A 17,203-nucleotide genomic window follows, 5' to 3' on the forward strand; every position below is an offset into this window, starting at 1 on the left:
GTCTTACAAACTTTGGCATTGAATTTTATAGAAAAGAGGGGTTTTCAAAAAAAGAAAAGGAGTTATCAAAATCATCCCAAGGCTTCCAACTTTAATAATCAGAGAGCTGGTGGTGCCATTCTTTGGAATAAATATTCACTCTTAAGTAGGCCTTTTATATTTGATTTGATGTGTCCTCGAGATATCCAAGTCAATGGGTATGTCAAGAGGGGAACTTGATGGGGCATCTGGTTATTGGTATGAATTTGCAGGGGGAATGGATAGTGCCACACAAAGAGCTTAGAGTAAAACTAAGGGTATAAAACTCCGTTTTTAGAGAACAACCACATTTAAAGGCTGGATGGGGGGTAAGCCAAGAAAGGAGATATGGATAGAGAGAGAAGAGAGCAACCAGAGCACACTGTCAAAGGGACTAAGGAAAGCTTCAAAGTGCATGATAAATAAGATGCAGCAAATGATGCTGAGAAAATACATAAAATAAACATGTACCAAAGGCATCTGGCCTTAGCATCATGGAGGTTATTGTTGACCTTGGAAAGATCAGTTTGGTAGACTAAGTGATGGGAGAAGCCAGACTCATTTATTAAATGCTATGTGATATGCCAAATTACTGATAAAGCAATAACATGTATCTACTTTGGGGTGAATAAACCAGTGTATAACATACAAGGTTGATGCTAAACTTTCTATAAGTCAGATGAATCAACTAAACTCTAGAGTTACCAGTGCCCCGTAATTATTAAGTATTTAAAGTCAAGAGCATTGCACCAGTCCTCAACAAAATACTTGTTCATTAAATAAAAATAATCATCAGGCAAAGAATAATTGCTTCATTGATTTTTCACTATAGTTTTCACATAAGTGGAGACAAAAATGTATGACTTTTGAATATCTTAGTATTTGGGCTTGTTTATCTTTTGTTTGGCTGTTTTGTTTTTGTTTTTGTTTTGTTTTGTGTTTTTTTTTTTGTTTTTTTTTTTTTTTTTTTTTTTGGTTTTTTGAGACAGGGTTTTTCTGTGTAGCTTTGTGCCTTTCCTGGATCTCGCCTTTCCAGGCTGGCCTCCAACTCACAGAGATCCCCCTGGCTCTGCCTCCTGAGTGCTGGGATTAAAGCCGTGGGCGACCACCACCCAGTCTTGGTTGGTTTTTTGAGACAAAGCTTCTCTGTGTAATATCCTTGGCTCTCCTGGAACTTGCTGTGTAGACCAGACTGGCCTTGAACTTATACATATCCATCTATCTGCCTGCCTCTGCCTCCCAAGTGCAGAGATGAAAGTGACCGCTGCCCAGCTAGGCTTCTCTCTCTCTCTCTCTCTCTCTCTCTCTCAAGATTTATTTTTTATGTACAGTGTTCTGCCTGCATGTATATCTGCAGGCCAGAAGAGAGTGTGCCATATCTCTTTCCAGATGGTTGTGAGCCACCTTGTGGTTGCTGGGAATTGAACTCAGGACCTCTGGAATAGCAGCCAGTGCTTCTAACCTCTGAGCCATCTCTCCAGCCCCTAGGCTTGTTTCTTAAAAAAAAAAAAAAAAGATTTAGAGAAAATCTCAAACAAAGTCATAGAAAATAGCACACTTATCACCAGCCACCCTGTTTGCTGGCAGTTCTCTCAACTCCCCCCAACATGTCATCTCAAGGTAAATTCCAGACATTATTCTTTCAGGAATCGAGACCAGCCCCCCACCCCCCCCCCCAACACACACCCAAGCTGTCCCTTCTGACTGCTATGACTGCCCTGAACCTTTATAATATCTGATTAAACCTAACTGGTATTTGAATACAGGACCAGGAAACAGATTTTCACATGAAAGTTATTTAAGTTTGGAAATTACTCTTCATTTCCAAAAGGCAGAAGGATACATTTAGTTGGTTAAAAACGAACAGGCAAATCGGCCTAGTTCATGTTTCATTTGATGTCTGGCTGTGCCCTCTCTGTCAGCTGTTCCCTGTAATGAGTTCATCAGCAAACCCTCGTATTTCTGTGTATTATTATTTAAAGACATTTAGAGATACAGCTGCTGTTATTGTTTATAGGACTCAAAAAATGTGGTACCAACTGTAGGTGTGTATTTTTGTTGAGAGGATACACTTTAAATCATGAAGCTGTTTTGGAGATCGTTTGACTTTGCCTGCTGTGAAGTCATGAGGATGCTTATGTGACGTCACAGTCTAAGGGAATGACAGCCCGGGATGTATCAGCTGCCAAAAGGAAGAGATGATAACACAGGCATGATGTTTCCTCCCTTGGCTCTCTGTCCGAAGAAGACAAATTCCATCTGTTTTCCAAAGTCTTACAAAAGGTGGATACCTTTTCTCTTGATTTTGATTTTCAATTTAAAAATTGTATTATATGTATGTGTATGTCTGTGCGTGGGTAAGTGTGTGTGACTGCAAGTACCCCTGGCCTCCGATTCCCCTGGAGCTGGAGTTCCAGGTGGCTATGAGCTGCCTGGTGTGGGTGCTGGAAATTGAACTCCGGTCCTTTGGAAGAGCAGTACATGTTCTTAACCACTAAGCCATCTCTCTAGCCCCTCCTTGAATTTTAAAAGCTACATTTTTGCAGAACAGACAAAGTTATCTTCAGAGCACGAGATGGATTTTATATTTGTATATAACTGTGTTAATAGCGATTTAATTAAACCAATGAATTATTAGTATATATGATAGATACACAAAAGTTTGACTGTGGCGGTGTCAATTCATTTAAAGGTAAATGAATTCCGAAATATATTTCTGAATTTTCATAATTTGTTTTAGTTTAGAAGAAAGTTCAAATATATCCAGCCTTGAATTAATTTTCAGGTTGAATTCTTCATAGATCAAAGTTCTGACCTGTGTTTCCTGTACTGTTAAGTGACAGGCAAATAGGCCAGAGCCTTGGATTGGTCTAGCTTGAACTTTTCCTATATTTTTCCACAGCTAGATCAGGATTCTTGTGTTGCTCAAACATGTGCACCAAGATTTAAAGAAAGAGCTCTCCATCTCAGCTTGGAAAATCAACAGAATACAAAGAAGCACATTGATGAGATCTCGAGTCCTGGGTAAATTAGAAATTCAGAACAGACATGGGAGAAACCCACGTGACATTTTATTCAACAGGTTCAGAGGAGAAAATAGAAAGACAGGCCTTCTAATTAAGATGCTAATGTAATGAACACAGGCTTGTGGCAAATACAAAACACCTCCAAAGAGTGACAAGAAGCATAAAAACCTGAACAAGTGTTTCTCATAGAAGATAATCCAAGTTTTGAGACTCATTATACAACAAAAGCAATAAACAGAACTAAAAACAAGTCTTTGTTTATGATAATAAGCACTTCCAATAGAACTAAGGTTCTTATGATTATGATTGAAAAAATCTTCAAACATGCAAAATTGCATCAAATAAGTTATTTCAAATAATTATTCTTTGTTCAATATTTATTTTAATTTGTAATTAATTTGTTCATCTATTTACTGATAAAGTGAAAATAAGAAAGAAAAGGCAATGGCCCTTGTTCTCAAGAAAATACATGTTGTGAGACTGAAAATAAAACCTTCAAAACAAGCATCTTCTGGCACGTGAGTTGTAGTCCTCATGCACAGTAGACATTCTGAAATTGGGTGATCGATGCTGGAATGTTGGAGGTCTCAGATGAAGGGTGTTGGCTTAGCTGAATGAAGGGCAGAATCACAGTAGATTGGGATAGAAAGTAAAGGTATATTAGGCAGGCAGACTGTTGCAAGCAAGGCTCATAATGTGAAGACCTTTCAGAAGAGGATGAAGGTGTGTAGAGTACACCATCGTGAAGAATGCATTTATTGGAAGGAAGTTGGGCAGTGGTGGGACACACCTTTAATCCCAGCACTTGGGAAACAGAGGCAGGCAGATCTTAGTGAGTTCAAGGCCAGCCTGGTGTACAAAGTGAGTTCCAGGACAGCCAGGACTGCTACATAGAGAAACCCTGTCTTGAGAAAAGAAAGAATTGGAAATTATGGCACGAAGGTGAAGGATTTATTTTTGCCTTTCTTCCCCGCCCCTCCCCTCCCCCCCACAGCTGAGGACCAAACCCAGGTCCTTGTGCTTGCTAAGCAAGTGCTCCTACCACTGAGCTAAATCCCCAACCCTGAAGGATTTATTTTTGAAGCTGGCATTTTTAACCTACTTAATCTCCAGGCTGAGCTTTTTGTTGTCCACCCAGGTATGCAGTAAATAGTGAACTTTGTGTTCATGATTTTGGGGCAGTAAGTTTGTGTGAGTGTAGGTGTACGTGCTATGGCACACATGTGGGTGTAAGAGAATAGTCTTGTGTCTTGGTTTTCACCTTATTTGAGATAAGAATCTCATATTTGTGGCTGTTTATATAAGGTTAGCTGACTCAAGAACTTCTGGAGATTTTCCCATCTCACTGTACAGTGCTGGGATTAAAGACATGTGTTGCTATGTGCCAGGATTTACCTGGGTCTGGGGATTCAAACTCAGGTCATCTGGCTTGCATGTCAGGTCCCTAACCCACAGAGACCATTCCCTAGTCCTAGTTAAGTGCTTCCAAGGGTGCCTACTGAAATCTCTAAATTAAAGATGTGCTTCTATTCTCCCATTCTGAGATATTAAAATTTTCCTTCCCTTGCTACCCAGATGAGAATGCATACATAAAGGATATTGGGATATTCTTAGTTGTATATATGTAGCACATAAGTGGGGGTGTCTGTGGGAGGACAACCTTGGATAAGGGTTCTTGGGTGGAGGAGAGAGGAATGAGAAAATATCAGATAGAAAGATAGACCTAGACAATGAGGAGAAAGACAGAGACAGAGAATAGCTTCTGGAGGGCCTTGGGTCAATACTCTGTCCTCCCCTTCATTTATTCAAATGGACTTTTTATAAAAATGCCAAGGGAAGAGGCAAAAGACCTCCTTGCAAGATCAAATCACACTGTACAGCCAAGTGTAGACCCTTCCAAATACCTGGTAACCATGTCCATGGTCAAATTATCCCACTATGCAGCGTTGCTGGGTAAAGCAAGCTCAGACTCTGACCTTGAGGAAGGCCTTAATCAAGAGCCTCTATGGATCCCCACACACATAGGAGCCAAAGTCAAAGCAAAGGAGGTTCCTATTGGTAAAGGAAGCCAGTGAGATTTTTATTTTCCTTGGGTGCTAGAGATGAAACCCAGACTTAACTATATTCCTATCCCCCAGAGAAGGTTTTTGAACACCCAGATAGTATGAATAAAGAGGGCAGCTTTGGCTAGTGGTGTGCTGGACTCAGTGGAAAAGACTGAAAGCAAGGGGATGGGAGACTTGGCTGCAATTGTCTAGAAACTGGGGCAGAAAGAAGAGGACTTACAGTCTTAACACATGATGGCAGAAAAGGTAAAAATCAATGGAAGCAAAGATGACTGGGCATGCATTAAGCATCATGGTATCATTTCTATTCTACTAAAAATGAAATCTAGAGATTAAATACAAATCCAATTTCCAAGGACTTTAAATCGGAACACTGGGGCTGATTGATGTACTGACAGGGTGACAGGTTGTTAAGCATCTGGAAAGTGGCACTTGTCTTTGCAGACATTGGGCACACATGGTACTGGAAATTATTTAGAGTATGAAAACTCATAAAGACTTCAAGGGATACGACTGAGAGTTTGAAGGAGAGGAAAAACGCTTGACCAGGAAGCCTTTGTTGGTATTTCCAGGCTATAATTAAATCGGATCAACCATTGAAAATAAAGGCAAAGGATAGAAAAGTTATGAGACCTAGGAAGTGTAGTGTTAAAAGAACAAAAGGTTGTTGGAGACAGGCAGATAGAAGATCTGTTAAAGCGGGGAGGTGAGGATGTGGGGGCTGGAAGCAGCATCATTTGAGAGACTTGAGATGAGGCACACCACATCTTCACATCTTGATCAGGAAAGAGCCAGTTGGAAGAGTAAAGACTGAAATCCAAGGAGAACAGGTTTAAAATGTAATGAAAATCTGTTACTAACATAAAAGTTATATGAACTAATCTATAAGCCCTTCTCTTTTTTTGTTTTGTTTTGTTTTGAAGACAGGGTTTCTTTGTGTAACAGCTCTGGCTGTCTTGGAACTTCCTCTATAGATCAGGCAGGCCTCGAACTCACAGAGATCTGCCTTCCTCTGCCTTCTGAGTGCTAGGATTAAAGGTGTGTGCCACTGCCGCCTGGCTTCTTAAATCCTTCAATTTCCAACTTTCTTTCTTACTCTCTGTTGCTAAATTTTTTGAAAATCTGTGTCCATTTTTGCTTTTATTTAAGCCTCTCTCCTCTCCCCATACCCTTTTTGTACATACTTGTTTGTTTGTTGAGACAGGGTTTCTCTCTGGAGCCCTGGCTGTCCTGGAACTGCTCAGTAGATCAGGCTGGCCTCCAACTCAGAGATCCGCCTGCCTCTGCATCCCAAGTTCTGGGATTAAAGGCATGCACCACCACCACCACCACACAGTTTTTCTTTATATAGATCACGGCCAATACATATATAAAATGCATTTTATTCTTTTTTTAAAATTTAATGTTGCATGAATCCTAAATGGTCCTATAGTAAAAACCTGGAGCCAGATATTGGAGGTAAATGATGAAAGATCAGAGAAAGCAAGCCACAGCCACTTCTCACCTCACCAACTCAACAACTCCTCAGACTGAGTGCCTGAGTTCTCAGCCAAAAGGGCTTCTAGTTCCTGTCTCCTTCTGCCTTATATTCCCAGACATATCACTTCCTGTCTCAACCTTTCTAGTGCTGGGATTAATGGCGTGTGTGCTTCCCAAATAATGATAGCAAAGGCATCAGATCCCAAGTGCTGGGATACCACTCCCTGGCTCTGTTTCTTTTAGACTGGATTAATCCTGTGTAGTCTAAGGTGGCTTTGGACTCACAGAGATCCACATGGATCTCTGCCTCCTTAGTTCTAGTATTAAAGGTGTGTGCCACCACTGCCTGGTCTCTATGTTTAATCTAGTGGCTGGCTCTGTCCTCTGATCTTCAGGCAAATTTTATTTGTTAAGGAGTACAAACAAAATATCACTACATTTATGTGTATATATGTATACTTTCATGTGCCGCAGTATACATGTGGGGATTAGAAGATAGTTTTGGGGAGTTGTTTCTCTCCTTCCACTGTGTTTCAGGGTCATCAAGTTTGCACTTTGACCCTCTGAACCAACCTGTTGGATTTATTATTCTTGTGTGTATGCTCTTCTGTGTGCAAGTGTGCATGAAGACTAAAGGAAAACCTTGGGTGTTCTTCCTCAAGAGCTGTCTGCCTTCTTTTTATAGACAGAGTGTCTCACTGTTTGACAAGCAGGCTAGGCTAGTTGATCAGTGGGTCCCAGGGATCTCATATTTTCTTTTCCCAAGTGCTGGATTTTTAATGTGGGATCTGAGTATCAAACTCATATCTTCATGAAGGCAAGTATTTTTGTTTTTAACAAGTATCTAATTTTTCTTCTGATTGGCTAGATCATAATTTGTATAACAAATTTGTAGAACAGCTTTTGCTAGGTGTGGTAGTGCACACCTTTAATCTCAGCACCAATGAAGCTGAAGCAGGAAGATCTCTGTGAGTTCGAGGCCAGTCTGGTCTGCAGAGTGAGTTCCAAGGCCAGCCATGGCTATTTAATGAGACCCTGTTAAAAAGAACAACCAAGCTGGCATAACTAGATGTCAATATGTAAAAGATTACAAATAGATCCATTAAGCATTTATACTGTATTAAGCTGATAATAGAAAAATAAATAAATTAATTAAAAAAACAAATAGATCCATATCTGTCACCATGCACAAAACTCAAGTCCAAGTGGATCAAAGACCTCAACATAAATCCAGTTATACTGAACCTGATAGAAGAGAAAGTAGAAAGTAGTCTTGAACACATCAGCACAGGAGACCACTTCCTAAATATAACACCAGTAGCACAGACACTGAGAGCAACAATTAATAAATGGGACCTCTTGAAACTGAGAAGCTTTTGTAAGGCAAAAAACACGGTCAATAACAATAAAACAAAAAGACAGCCTACAGAATGGGAAAAGACTTTCACCAACCCCACATCTGACAGAGGACTGATCTCCAAAGTGTATAAAGAACTCAAGAAACTAGACATCAAAATACTGAACAATCCAATTAAAAAATGGGCTAAAGAGCTAAACAGAATTCTCAAAAGAAAAATCTCAAATGGTTGACAGACATTTAAAGAAATGCTCAACATCCTTAATCATCAGAGAAATGCAAATCAAAATGACTCTGAGATACCACCTTACACCTGTCAGAATGGCTATGATCAAAACCACTAATGACAGTCTATGTTGGAGAGGATGCGGAGCAAAGGGAACACTCCTCCACTGTTGGTGGGAATGCAAACCATTGTAGAAATCAGTATGTCAGCTTCTCAGAAAATTGGGAATTGATCTATCTCAAGACCCAGTTATACCACTCTTGGGCATATACCCAAGGAATGTTCAAGCATACCACAAAGATACATGCTCAACTATGTTCATAGCAGCACTATTCATAATAGCCAGAACCTGGAAACAACCTAGATGTCCGTCAACTTAAGAATGGATTAAGAAATTGTGGTAATCTACACAATGGAGTACTACTCAGCAGAGAAAAACAATGACAGCATGAAATTTGCAGGCAAATGGATGGAACTAGAAAATATCATCCTGAGTGAGGTAACCCAAACCCAGGACAAACATGGTATGTATTCACTAATAAGTGGATACTAGATCCAAAGCAAAGAACAATCAGACTGCAACCCACAGAACCAGGGAGGCTACATAGCAGGGGGGACCCTAGGATGACTGTGGCTTATAATAAATTTTGGTTTTACTCAATCACTGGGCAAGCCTCAGCGAAACATTTCACTATTAGGATAAGAATTTGTACTGTATCAAGCTGATAATAGAAAAAAAAATTTAAAAAAACAACCAAAAAATTATTTTACTGAGAAATCTTTTGGTAATTTATTCTGAAAGGCGCATTGCTATGAGTAGTGCGGCTGTAGACTCTGTAGAGTGGGAATGTCACTTTGTGTGGTAACACTTGCAGATGTGATTATTGACAATGATTTCAAAGTTATCCTGGTCTGTACATAGTGAGTTCCAGGACAGCAAGGGCTACACAGATTCTCCCAAAACAAAGTTACTTGGCTTGAGAATGAGCCCCAAGTGCAGTTAGAAAAGAGGCAGAGAGACACGTGTTACTTCAGATGTGTTAGTCACATGATGATAGAAGCTTCAGGGAGAAGTGGCAGAGAGAGAGAGAGAGAGGAGAGAGAGAATGCTGTGTGCTTGTCTCCCATCAGGCAGGAATGGTGCTTGCAGCCTAATGACATGTCTAGTCTTTAGAAGATGGAAAGAAACAGAAGTTCCTTTTGTGTCTCCAGAGGAAACCAGCCCTGTTGACACCTTGATAGTTTTAGAAACACATTTTGGATTTCTGGCCTCAAATAAAAGAATCTGTGATGCTTTAAGTTACCGATTAGCTGGTGATCCAGCACAAACTTAGGTGCTTTTGATTGTGTCTGCAAAGACCACTGTCAAGTAAACACTCATCCATATGCAGAAGGTAAGATGTGAAGATGTGAACCTTTTGGTATGTACAATTCAGCTCACACTAATTTTAAAAGTTGAAATTTGTATTATTTATTTCTTCTTTTCTTCTCCTCCTTCTCCTTTTTTCAGGATCTATGTAGCCGTTGCTGCCCTGGAACTCACTGTGTACAGACCAGGATAGCTTTGAACTTACAGAGATCCACTTGCCTCTGCCTCCCAAGAACTGGGATTAAAGGCATGAACCATTACACTCAGCACACTCATCTTTTTTTTTTAAAGTAAACTGAACCTGTAAGTGGTTTTTAAATTTGAATTCTAATGCTGGGGAGTGGTGGTCTTTATTCCCAGCACCTGGGAGGCAGAGGCATGCGGATCTCTGTGGGTTCAAGGCCAGCCTGCAGTTCTAGAACAGCCAGGGCTGTTACATAGAGAACCTGGTATTGAAAACAAAAACAAAAACAAAAACAACAACAACAACATAGAATTCTGGAATTGTTGGAATTGTGGAGATGTGACAGCCAGCCCTAACCTGAGAGCAGTGTGTTATTGCCTGCCCAAGAAGAAACCACTTTATCCCAGCCATTAGTGACACTTTCCCCAGAGTGGTTGGACCTGTGTCATGATTTATACATAATTCCCCCATGATGGCTAAGAAACTTAACACAGTAGCGGACACCCCTCAAGGGCTGTTGACCTTTTTCCCTGAAATGCCTGTGAGGTCCTAGTAGCCTGGAGATGTTACTGCTATGAGGTAATTAACCACTGGCTCCTCGATTTTGTAAGCTCACTTGTCGCTGTGGGACTGGGATAAGACAGTCTCTGAAGGAGAAACAACCAAGAGGAATAAAGCAGTTTTCTCACCCAGCTGTGGATTCCATAAAGCATAGATAACTGTAACGTCCCCCTTTATAAATCCTTCCTTTAGCCCCCTTTGGCCCCGCCTGTTCTTTGGTTCTAAGGCTGCCATCCTTCTGCTAGCAGTAAGAATATATCCATTTCATCTAATTTGAATTTAGTCTAAGTCTTTGGTCTTTCCCCGTGGATTGGAACACCACAACATTGTTACTTCACTCCAATAACAAAAGTCCTCCTGGATTTAGGATTTCAGAAAGCCTGGAAAGAACTAGCAAACGATATGTCAATATTTTGGAAAGGTTGGGAAAGGCCCAGAGCACATCCCAGAATATAGAACATGAAGCACATTTTAAAATTAAGTTTGCAAACAGTGAAACTAAACGTATTTTAACATATACATCCTATTTAGAAGTGTGTGATTAATACAGGAATATACCCTAAGGGAAAAACAGCAGAGTGAAGAGGGGAGCACAGGAATGTCATGAGCTGAATGACCTTTATTTACATATTTTTATCTATATTCTTTTGTATGTATTAATACACAATAAATTGATTATGTTTTAATATGAACTCGTGTCTACATAACACAATATTTAAGAGAAATGATACAGATGGAGGAAAACTTTGAGAAATGAACGTCAAGTGCAGAGATCAAGTTGTTGAGAAAAAAGAATATACAGTTTCATTAAGTTTCATTAAGCCTATTTTCCCAGGTGTTAGGAACGTCGATGGAAGACAGTGTATTGGGGAAACTCACACTAATAATCAAGTGAGCAAAGGAATTTCTATGAAGCACGAACACCAACATATCAGGAAGCTTGAGGCGTGACCAACGCCATTCTCAGAACCAGAGGTCTCACACTGTTCCATGCAACCCCAGTAAAACCTAAGACTCGCAGGTAGGGCAAAGGAGTTTGCCCTCTTCCAAAATGGCCGAAGCACCCACAGCCTCCGCAGAGCGCATGCTCGGAAGTTACGCAACCCATAAGGCCGCGCGGCTTTAACCGTGGGGAGAGTTTCCGCCATTTTTTAAAACTGGGAAGGTCTTTGCCGGAGTAGTGGCGGCCGTTGCGATGGCAGCGTTCGCTGTGGATCCCCAGGCGCCCACGCTGGGTAAGTGAACCGCAGCCTCCCCAGGGGCACAGCCAGCCCGCTGTGGACCGGGCGGCGGCCGTCGCAGGCCGAGGAGGGAGAGGGAAGCGCTGTGCTCGGTGACATCTCGGTACCCGGGAGCCCTGCACTGCGCCCGGCCCCAGTGTGGTCACCTGCCCGCGCCCGGAAAGCATGCACGTGGGTGGGCGGTGACCCCCGGGGCGCCGTGTTAACCGGCTGCGGCTGAGCCGCCTGGGTTTCTGTGTCCTTCGCTAAAGGCGTTTGTATACGAAAGCATGACCTAGACCCAACCTGGCTCCCCCCTCCTCCCCCGCCCTTTGCTTGGGAATGTGGCTCTGTTGGAGGACTATTTAGTCTGAAGATTCATTCCCATTATTTGTTGGGGGAAACTTTCCGAATGTGCGGTCTTTGGAAAAGACAATCTAGCGAGTTAATTAACGCCGATTTTTGTGAGTAATGACAACGAAAACAAAAACAACCAGTCTACAGTTGAATAAACTTACCAGAATATTAGTTTCTAACTTTCTGAGCTTGGAAAAGAGAGCAAGCATGGCATATATTGTTCAGAATTAACTTTGTAGATTCAAATGGCTTGTAGTGCTTGCCGTGCTTTGGGAAACAGTTTTTGTTTTGTCTTTAAAAGAAGATTCATTCTTTGACAGTTTGATGTACGTAAATAGTACATCCTTTCCCCTCTACCCTGTCTCATTTCTCTTCTCCCACTGAAACCATCTTCCCAACTTGGCCCCTCCTCCCTTCGCGTCTTCTGTGTCTGGGACCCCACTGAGTTTAAGTGGGGTTGCCTGCACAAGCATGCATGGGCAACTTGTGGGTGGCTACACCTCTGAATGTGGGGACACCTGATACATCTGCAGCTGTTAACGGTCAGTACCTCTGTGTGGGAGGCCAGCTGAGAGACCGGCTCCCACATTTGGGAAAAAGTTTTTTTTTTTTCCGAGACAGGGTTTCTCTGTGTAGCTTTGCGCCTTTCCTGGCACTCACTCTGTAGACCAGGCTGGCCTCGAACTCACAGAGATCCGGCTGCCTCTGCCTCCCGAGTGCTGGGATTAAAGGCGTGGGCCACCACCGCCCGGCGAAAAAGTTTCTTTTGAGACAGGGTTTCTCTGTGTTGTTTTGGTGCCTGTCCTGGATCTCGCTCTGTAGACCAGGCTGGCCTCGAACTCACAGAGATCCGGCTGCCTCTGCCTCCCGAGTGCTGGGATTAAAGGCGTGGGCCACCACCGCCCAGTAGGAAAAATTACTTTTAAGAATAGCTAACTTGGGGTTGGGGATTTAGCTCAGTGGTAGAGCACTTGCCTAGAAAGCACAAGGCCCTGGGTTCGATCCTCAGCTAAAAAAAAAAAAAAAAAAAAAAAAGAATATGTGCACGCCTTTAATCCCAGCACTCGGAGGCAGAGGCAGCTGGATCACTGTGAGGCCAGCCTGGTCTACAGAGAGGGTTACATACAGAAAAACCTTGTCTTGAAAAACAAACAACAACAGCAACCAAAAGTAGCTAACTTGAATTGGATTTCTTTCAAGGTGTCATTAAAAGCTGAACCTATAATGTTAATAATGTAGATACAGTGTTGCCTTAAACTTGTGTCCCCGTGTTGATCTAGTTCTTTTCATATTAATTTAGAGATCAGAAAACTTCATTAGTAGGTCCAGGTTTTTCTGTTCAGTGACATTTTGGAGTGCTTGTTAGTTGGGTTAATAAATACTGTGATTAAGCAAATCCTTGTATATTGCCTAGCCAAGACTGACATTCCCCAATATTAATTGTTCAGGTTCACATGTTGCACATTTTCCAGATATCTCCTGGTATGACACTTTCCCAGTCCCTACTCATCACACACTGCTTGCTGAGTAAGACAGTGCAGTACTTACTTAGGGCCAGAGATTGAGAAGTGACACTGACGTTCAGGATGTAGTCACAAAGCTTTTAAATCTAGCCATAGTCTGGCTTCCTGCTTTATCACTATGTATTCAGGGAACTGAATTTTTCTTGACCTAATTAGAGTTAGAGTTTTCTTTATATAATGTGCAAGTGTGTGTGTGTGTGTGTGTGTGTGTGTGTGTGTGTGTGTCTGTGTGTCTGTGCCTGTGTCCTGGGGACTGAGTTTTAGGCTTTTACCCACTGAGCCACCTCACCAGCCCTTAACCTAATTCTAACACTTGTCATAATTTCCCTTCCCCTTTACAGATGGTAGAATGAAGGTAGTTTGTGGTGTTTCCAAAAACCTTTTATCTTGTTACTGTAGTTTTCTAAATATCTCCTCAAAATATGCCTTTTTTGACTGTTGAGTTTAATGTTCTTTTGAAATATGTGGTAGCACCATGTAATTAGTACTTCACAAAAGAATTACAATAAAGCTATTTTTCTTTACACCTTATTTTGATACTTCTTTTACTCTTCTGAGTTACTTTGGTTTTTCCCTCTTTTTAAACTTAGGTTATATCTAGGTCTGCAATAATAAAAAAAGTAGGGGGCAGAATAAGTAATTGAAAACTTTTGAACAGCAGAAAACAAGGATTTAGATTATTTGGAAGTTAAGCAATAGTTAGTAAGAACCATATAACTATTAATGTCATACACCAGGCTTCTTCGATACAATAAATCATACAAAGGTTTACTACCTAAGCCAGGAAATGAAGTGTTAAGCAGAAATGCAGATTCGACATCATCATTTCACTGAGGCTTTGGTATTATAAGATATTGGTAGACTAATTAGTATTAAGTACTTACTGAATATTAACTGTCAAGTCAAGTGTTATACTTGTTATTATATTATTATGTAATATAATAATAATAATATATATTATTCTACTAAAAGCTGTGAATGGATTCTACCCTTATGCCCATTTTGCTAAGAGAACCTGAACCCACATTTTTATGTAGCCTGTGCTTTTCTTACGGCTTAGTTTTACTCTGAAATTCTCTTATAGTTTATCTTCATAATGAGAATAACCATAGCTGGCGTTTGAAGTTAAGTTTTTAAAATATGTATTTGTTTTCATTTTATGTGCATGAGTATTTTGCTTGCATTTATGTCTATGTACCACATGTGGGCCTGGTGTCTGAAGAAGCCACAGAGGACATCGGATTTGATGGAACTGGAGTTTTGTGAACCACGTGGGTGTTGGGAATCAAACCTGGGTCCTGGGGAAGAGCAGTCATGTGGTTGCTGGGAATTGAACTCAGGACCTCTGGAAGAGCAGTCTTAACTGCTGAGCCATCTCTCCAGCCCCCAAATGATTTTTCTAATGATAAATCATCTGAAAATAAGTTTTACAATTCTTTTCAATGTATTTCTGAGTTAAAAGGCAGCTTATAACTTTATTAATGTTGTACTGTGTGCATGATTACATTTTAATATTGAAATAATTCACTGTTTTATGTATAGGGAAGAAGAAACGAAACCCATTGCTTCTGATTTGTCAAGATTTGTATAAAATTGGTGTATTCTCCTTGGTTTTGGTTGCACAGTAGAAATTGTAGAAAAAATTATTTTACTTGTATAGAGATTTCTTTTAAAATAATAAGCTAAGGTTTTCAAATGATGCTTTAAATCAGTGAAATAATGTAACCAGGAACAACTGCCAAAGATTAACATTGTGGGTGTAGCATGGGCAAAGCCCTGGGCTGGATCTCTAGTATCATAAAAATGAAGGAAAGATTAATATTGTGAATACAAGATTGCTTTACATTTTTGAAAGAATCTTTAGTAGCTTTTAAAGTAAATTCAACTCTAGTTAAAAATATTTAAGATTTTTTTTGTTAAATTCAACTTTTATCATAAATTACTGTATCTATTTGTTAGATATTATAGCAGAAATGACTTTATTTTATTTTGTTTTTTGATTAATTTAGGATCTGAACCAATGATGCTGGGTTCACCGACATCACCAAAGACAGCAGTTAATGCCCAGTTCTTACCTGGATTTTTAATGGGGGATTTACCAGCTCCAGTGACTCCACAACCTCGATCAATTAGTGGCCCTTCAGTAGGAGTAATGGAAATGAGATCACCTTTGCTTGCAGGTGGGCTAATTGCATATAGTAGTATTATGTTTATCAGTGTGCATAGTAGAATTTGAGATAAGGAATGGTTCAACATTCTCTCTTACCAGCACATTATTATTTTTTTAAATTCTTTTATTATAAAGTTATGCCTTAGCCCAGCCTGATGGTGAGCTCTTATAATCCCAGCACCCAGGAGGCTGATGAAGGAGGATTGTGAGTTCAAGGCTAGTGTGGGCCACATAGGGTATTTCAGGCAAGCTGGGGGCTAAAAAGCCATAAATATAGCCAGGCATGGTGGTGAAAGCCTATAATGCAGCACTTTGGAAATAGAAGCAGTAGGATTAGTTCAAGAACATCCTCTCCCACATAGTGATTTGGAGAAACAATAAATTATAAACCAATTAGCAACTACCACAAACCCCCACAAAGAAATGAAGCTATATTTTTTTCCCCAGTGTCTTGACTAAGTAGTGAGCTCGGCTGAAGGCTAATCATTTTATATTTACCTCATTAAAATAATCAGTGTGAGCTAGATGGTGGTGCACATCTTTAATCCTAGCACTTGGGAGGCAAGGCAGACCAACCTGATCTACAGAGCTAGTTCCACAACAGTCAAGGCTGCAAACATGCATACAAAAACAAAACAAAACCCTGTCTCAAAAAAACAAAACAAAACAAAACAAAAACAACAACAACAAAAAGCAAGGGTTGGGGATTTAGCTCAGTGGTAGAGTGCTTGTCTAGCAAGCGCAAGGCCTTGGGTTCGATTCTCAGCTCAAAAACAAACAAACAAACAAACAAAAACAAAAAGTTTGAAAAAATAGGTAGTAATAGTTCCATTTTTCAAAAAATAGTGTTTCAGAAGAGGAATCTGAAGATAAATAATAATTTGACGGTGCTTGTTCTTTAGTGACAGTCTCTTTCCATAGTCTGGGTTCTGAGTAGCCAGACTAGTGTTGAAGCTGTTACATTTGTTTAAATAAAGGCCTGGCTGCTTCATTGGCTAGCATTGTTTATGCCACAAAAGTGGCTCTTGCCTGTGTTATTATTAAAAATGTTTCTACTGTAAAAATTATAAGTAGGGTCATATTCCATACTGAGGTGATTTTAATTTTTCATTTATACATATAATGGAGTTTTTGTTTTTTGTTTTTCAAGACAAGGTTTCTCCATGAAATGTCCTGGCTACCCTGGAACTTACTCTGTAGACCAGGCTGGCCTTGAACTCACAGAGATCCGCCAGCCTCTGCCTCCTGAGTGCTGGGATTAAATGCATGTGCACCACTGCCCGCCCTATAATGGAGTTGTTTAATACATACTTTCATGTAGAAGAAATGAGATTATATTTTATTTGTTTGCAAAACAGGGTCTTAATATGTTGTCAATGCTGGCCTTGATCTTGTAATCCAGGTAGGTGATCAGCTCAACTCAGCCTCCTGGGTAGTTAGGACCAAGGGCATATATCACCGTGTGTAGCTCTGGGATTGATCACATTGTGTGTTGAAATGTTAAGCATAGAGTAGAGGAAGCAACATTACATGTGTTTTTTAAAACCTAAAATTTCCAATAGCAATTTATTCTGATACCCTTTCCAAGTGCTGTCTGCAGCTCACCAGCAGTGTGATATCACTTGGGAGCTTGTTAGAGGTGTAGTC

At 40.5% G+C, this 17,203-nt stretch overlaps 1 protein-coding gene across 1 annotated transcript in view; it reads left to right on the plus strand.

Moving 5' to 3' along the window:
* Positions 1-11,409: 11,409 nt before the first annotated feature.
* Nup35 (nucleoporin 35) overlaps positions 11,410-17,203 on the plus strand; it is a 29,493-nt gene continuing 23,699 nt past the window's right edge. Inside the window, exons 1-2 of the mRNA XM_036186481.1 lie at positions 11,410-11,521; positions 15,396-15,566. Coding sequence (XP_036042374.1) covers positions 11,482-11,521; positions 15,396-15,566 — 211 coding nt within the window. The 5' untranslated portion in view covers positions 11,410-11,481. The remainder of the gene's footprint in view (positions 11,522-15,395; positions 15,567-17,203) is intronic.

Source organism: Onychomys torridus, chromosome 4 (assembly GCF_903995425.1).
Source record: "Onychomys torridus chromosome 4, mOncTor1.1, whole genome shotgun sequence".
Classification (NCBI taxonomy): Eukaryota; Metazoa; Chordata; class Mammalia; order Rodentia; family Cricetidae; genus Onychomys; species Onychomys torridus.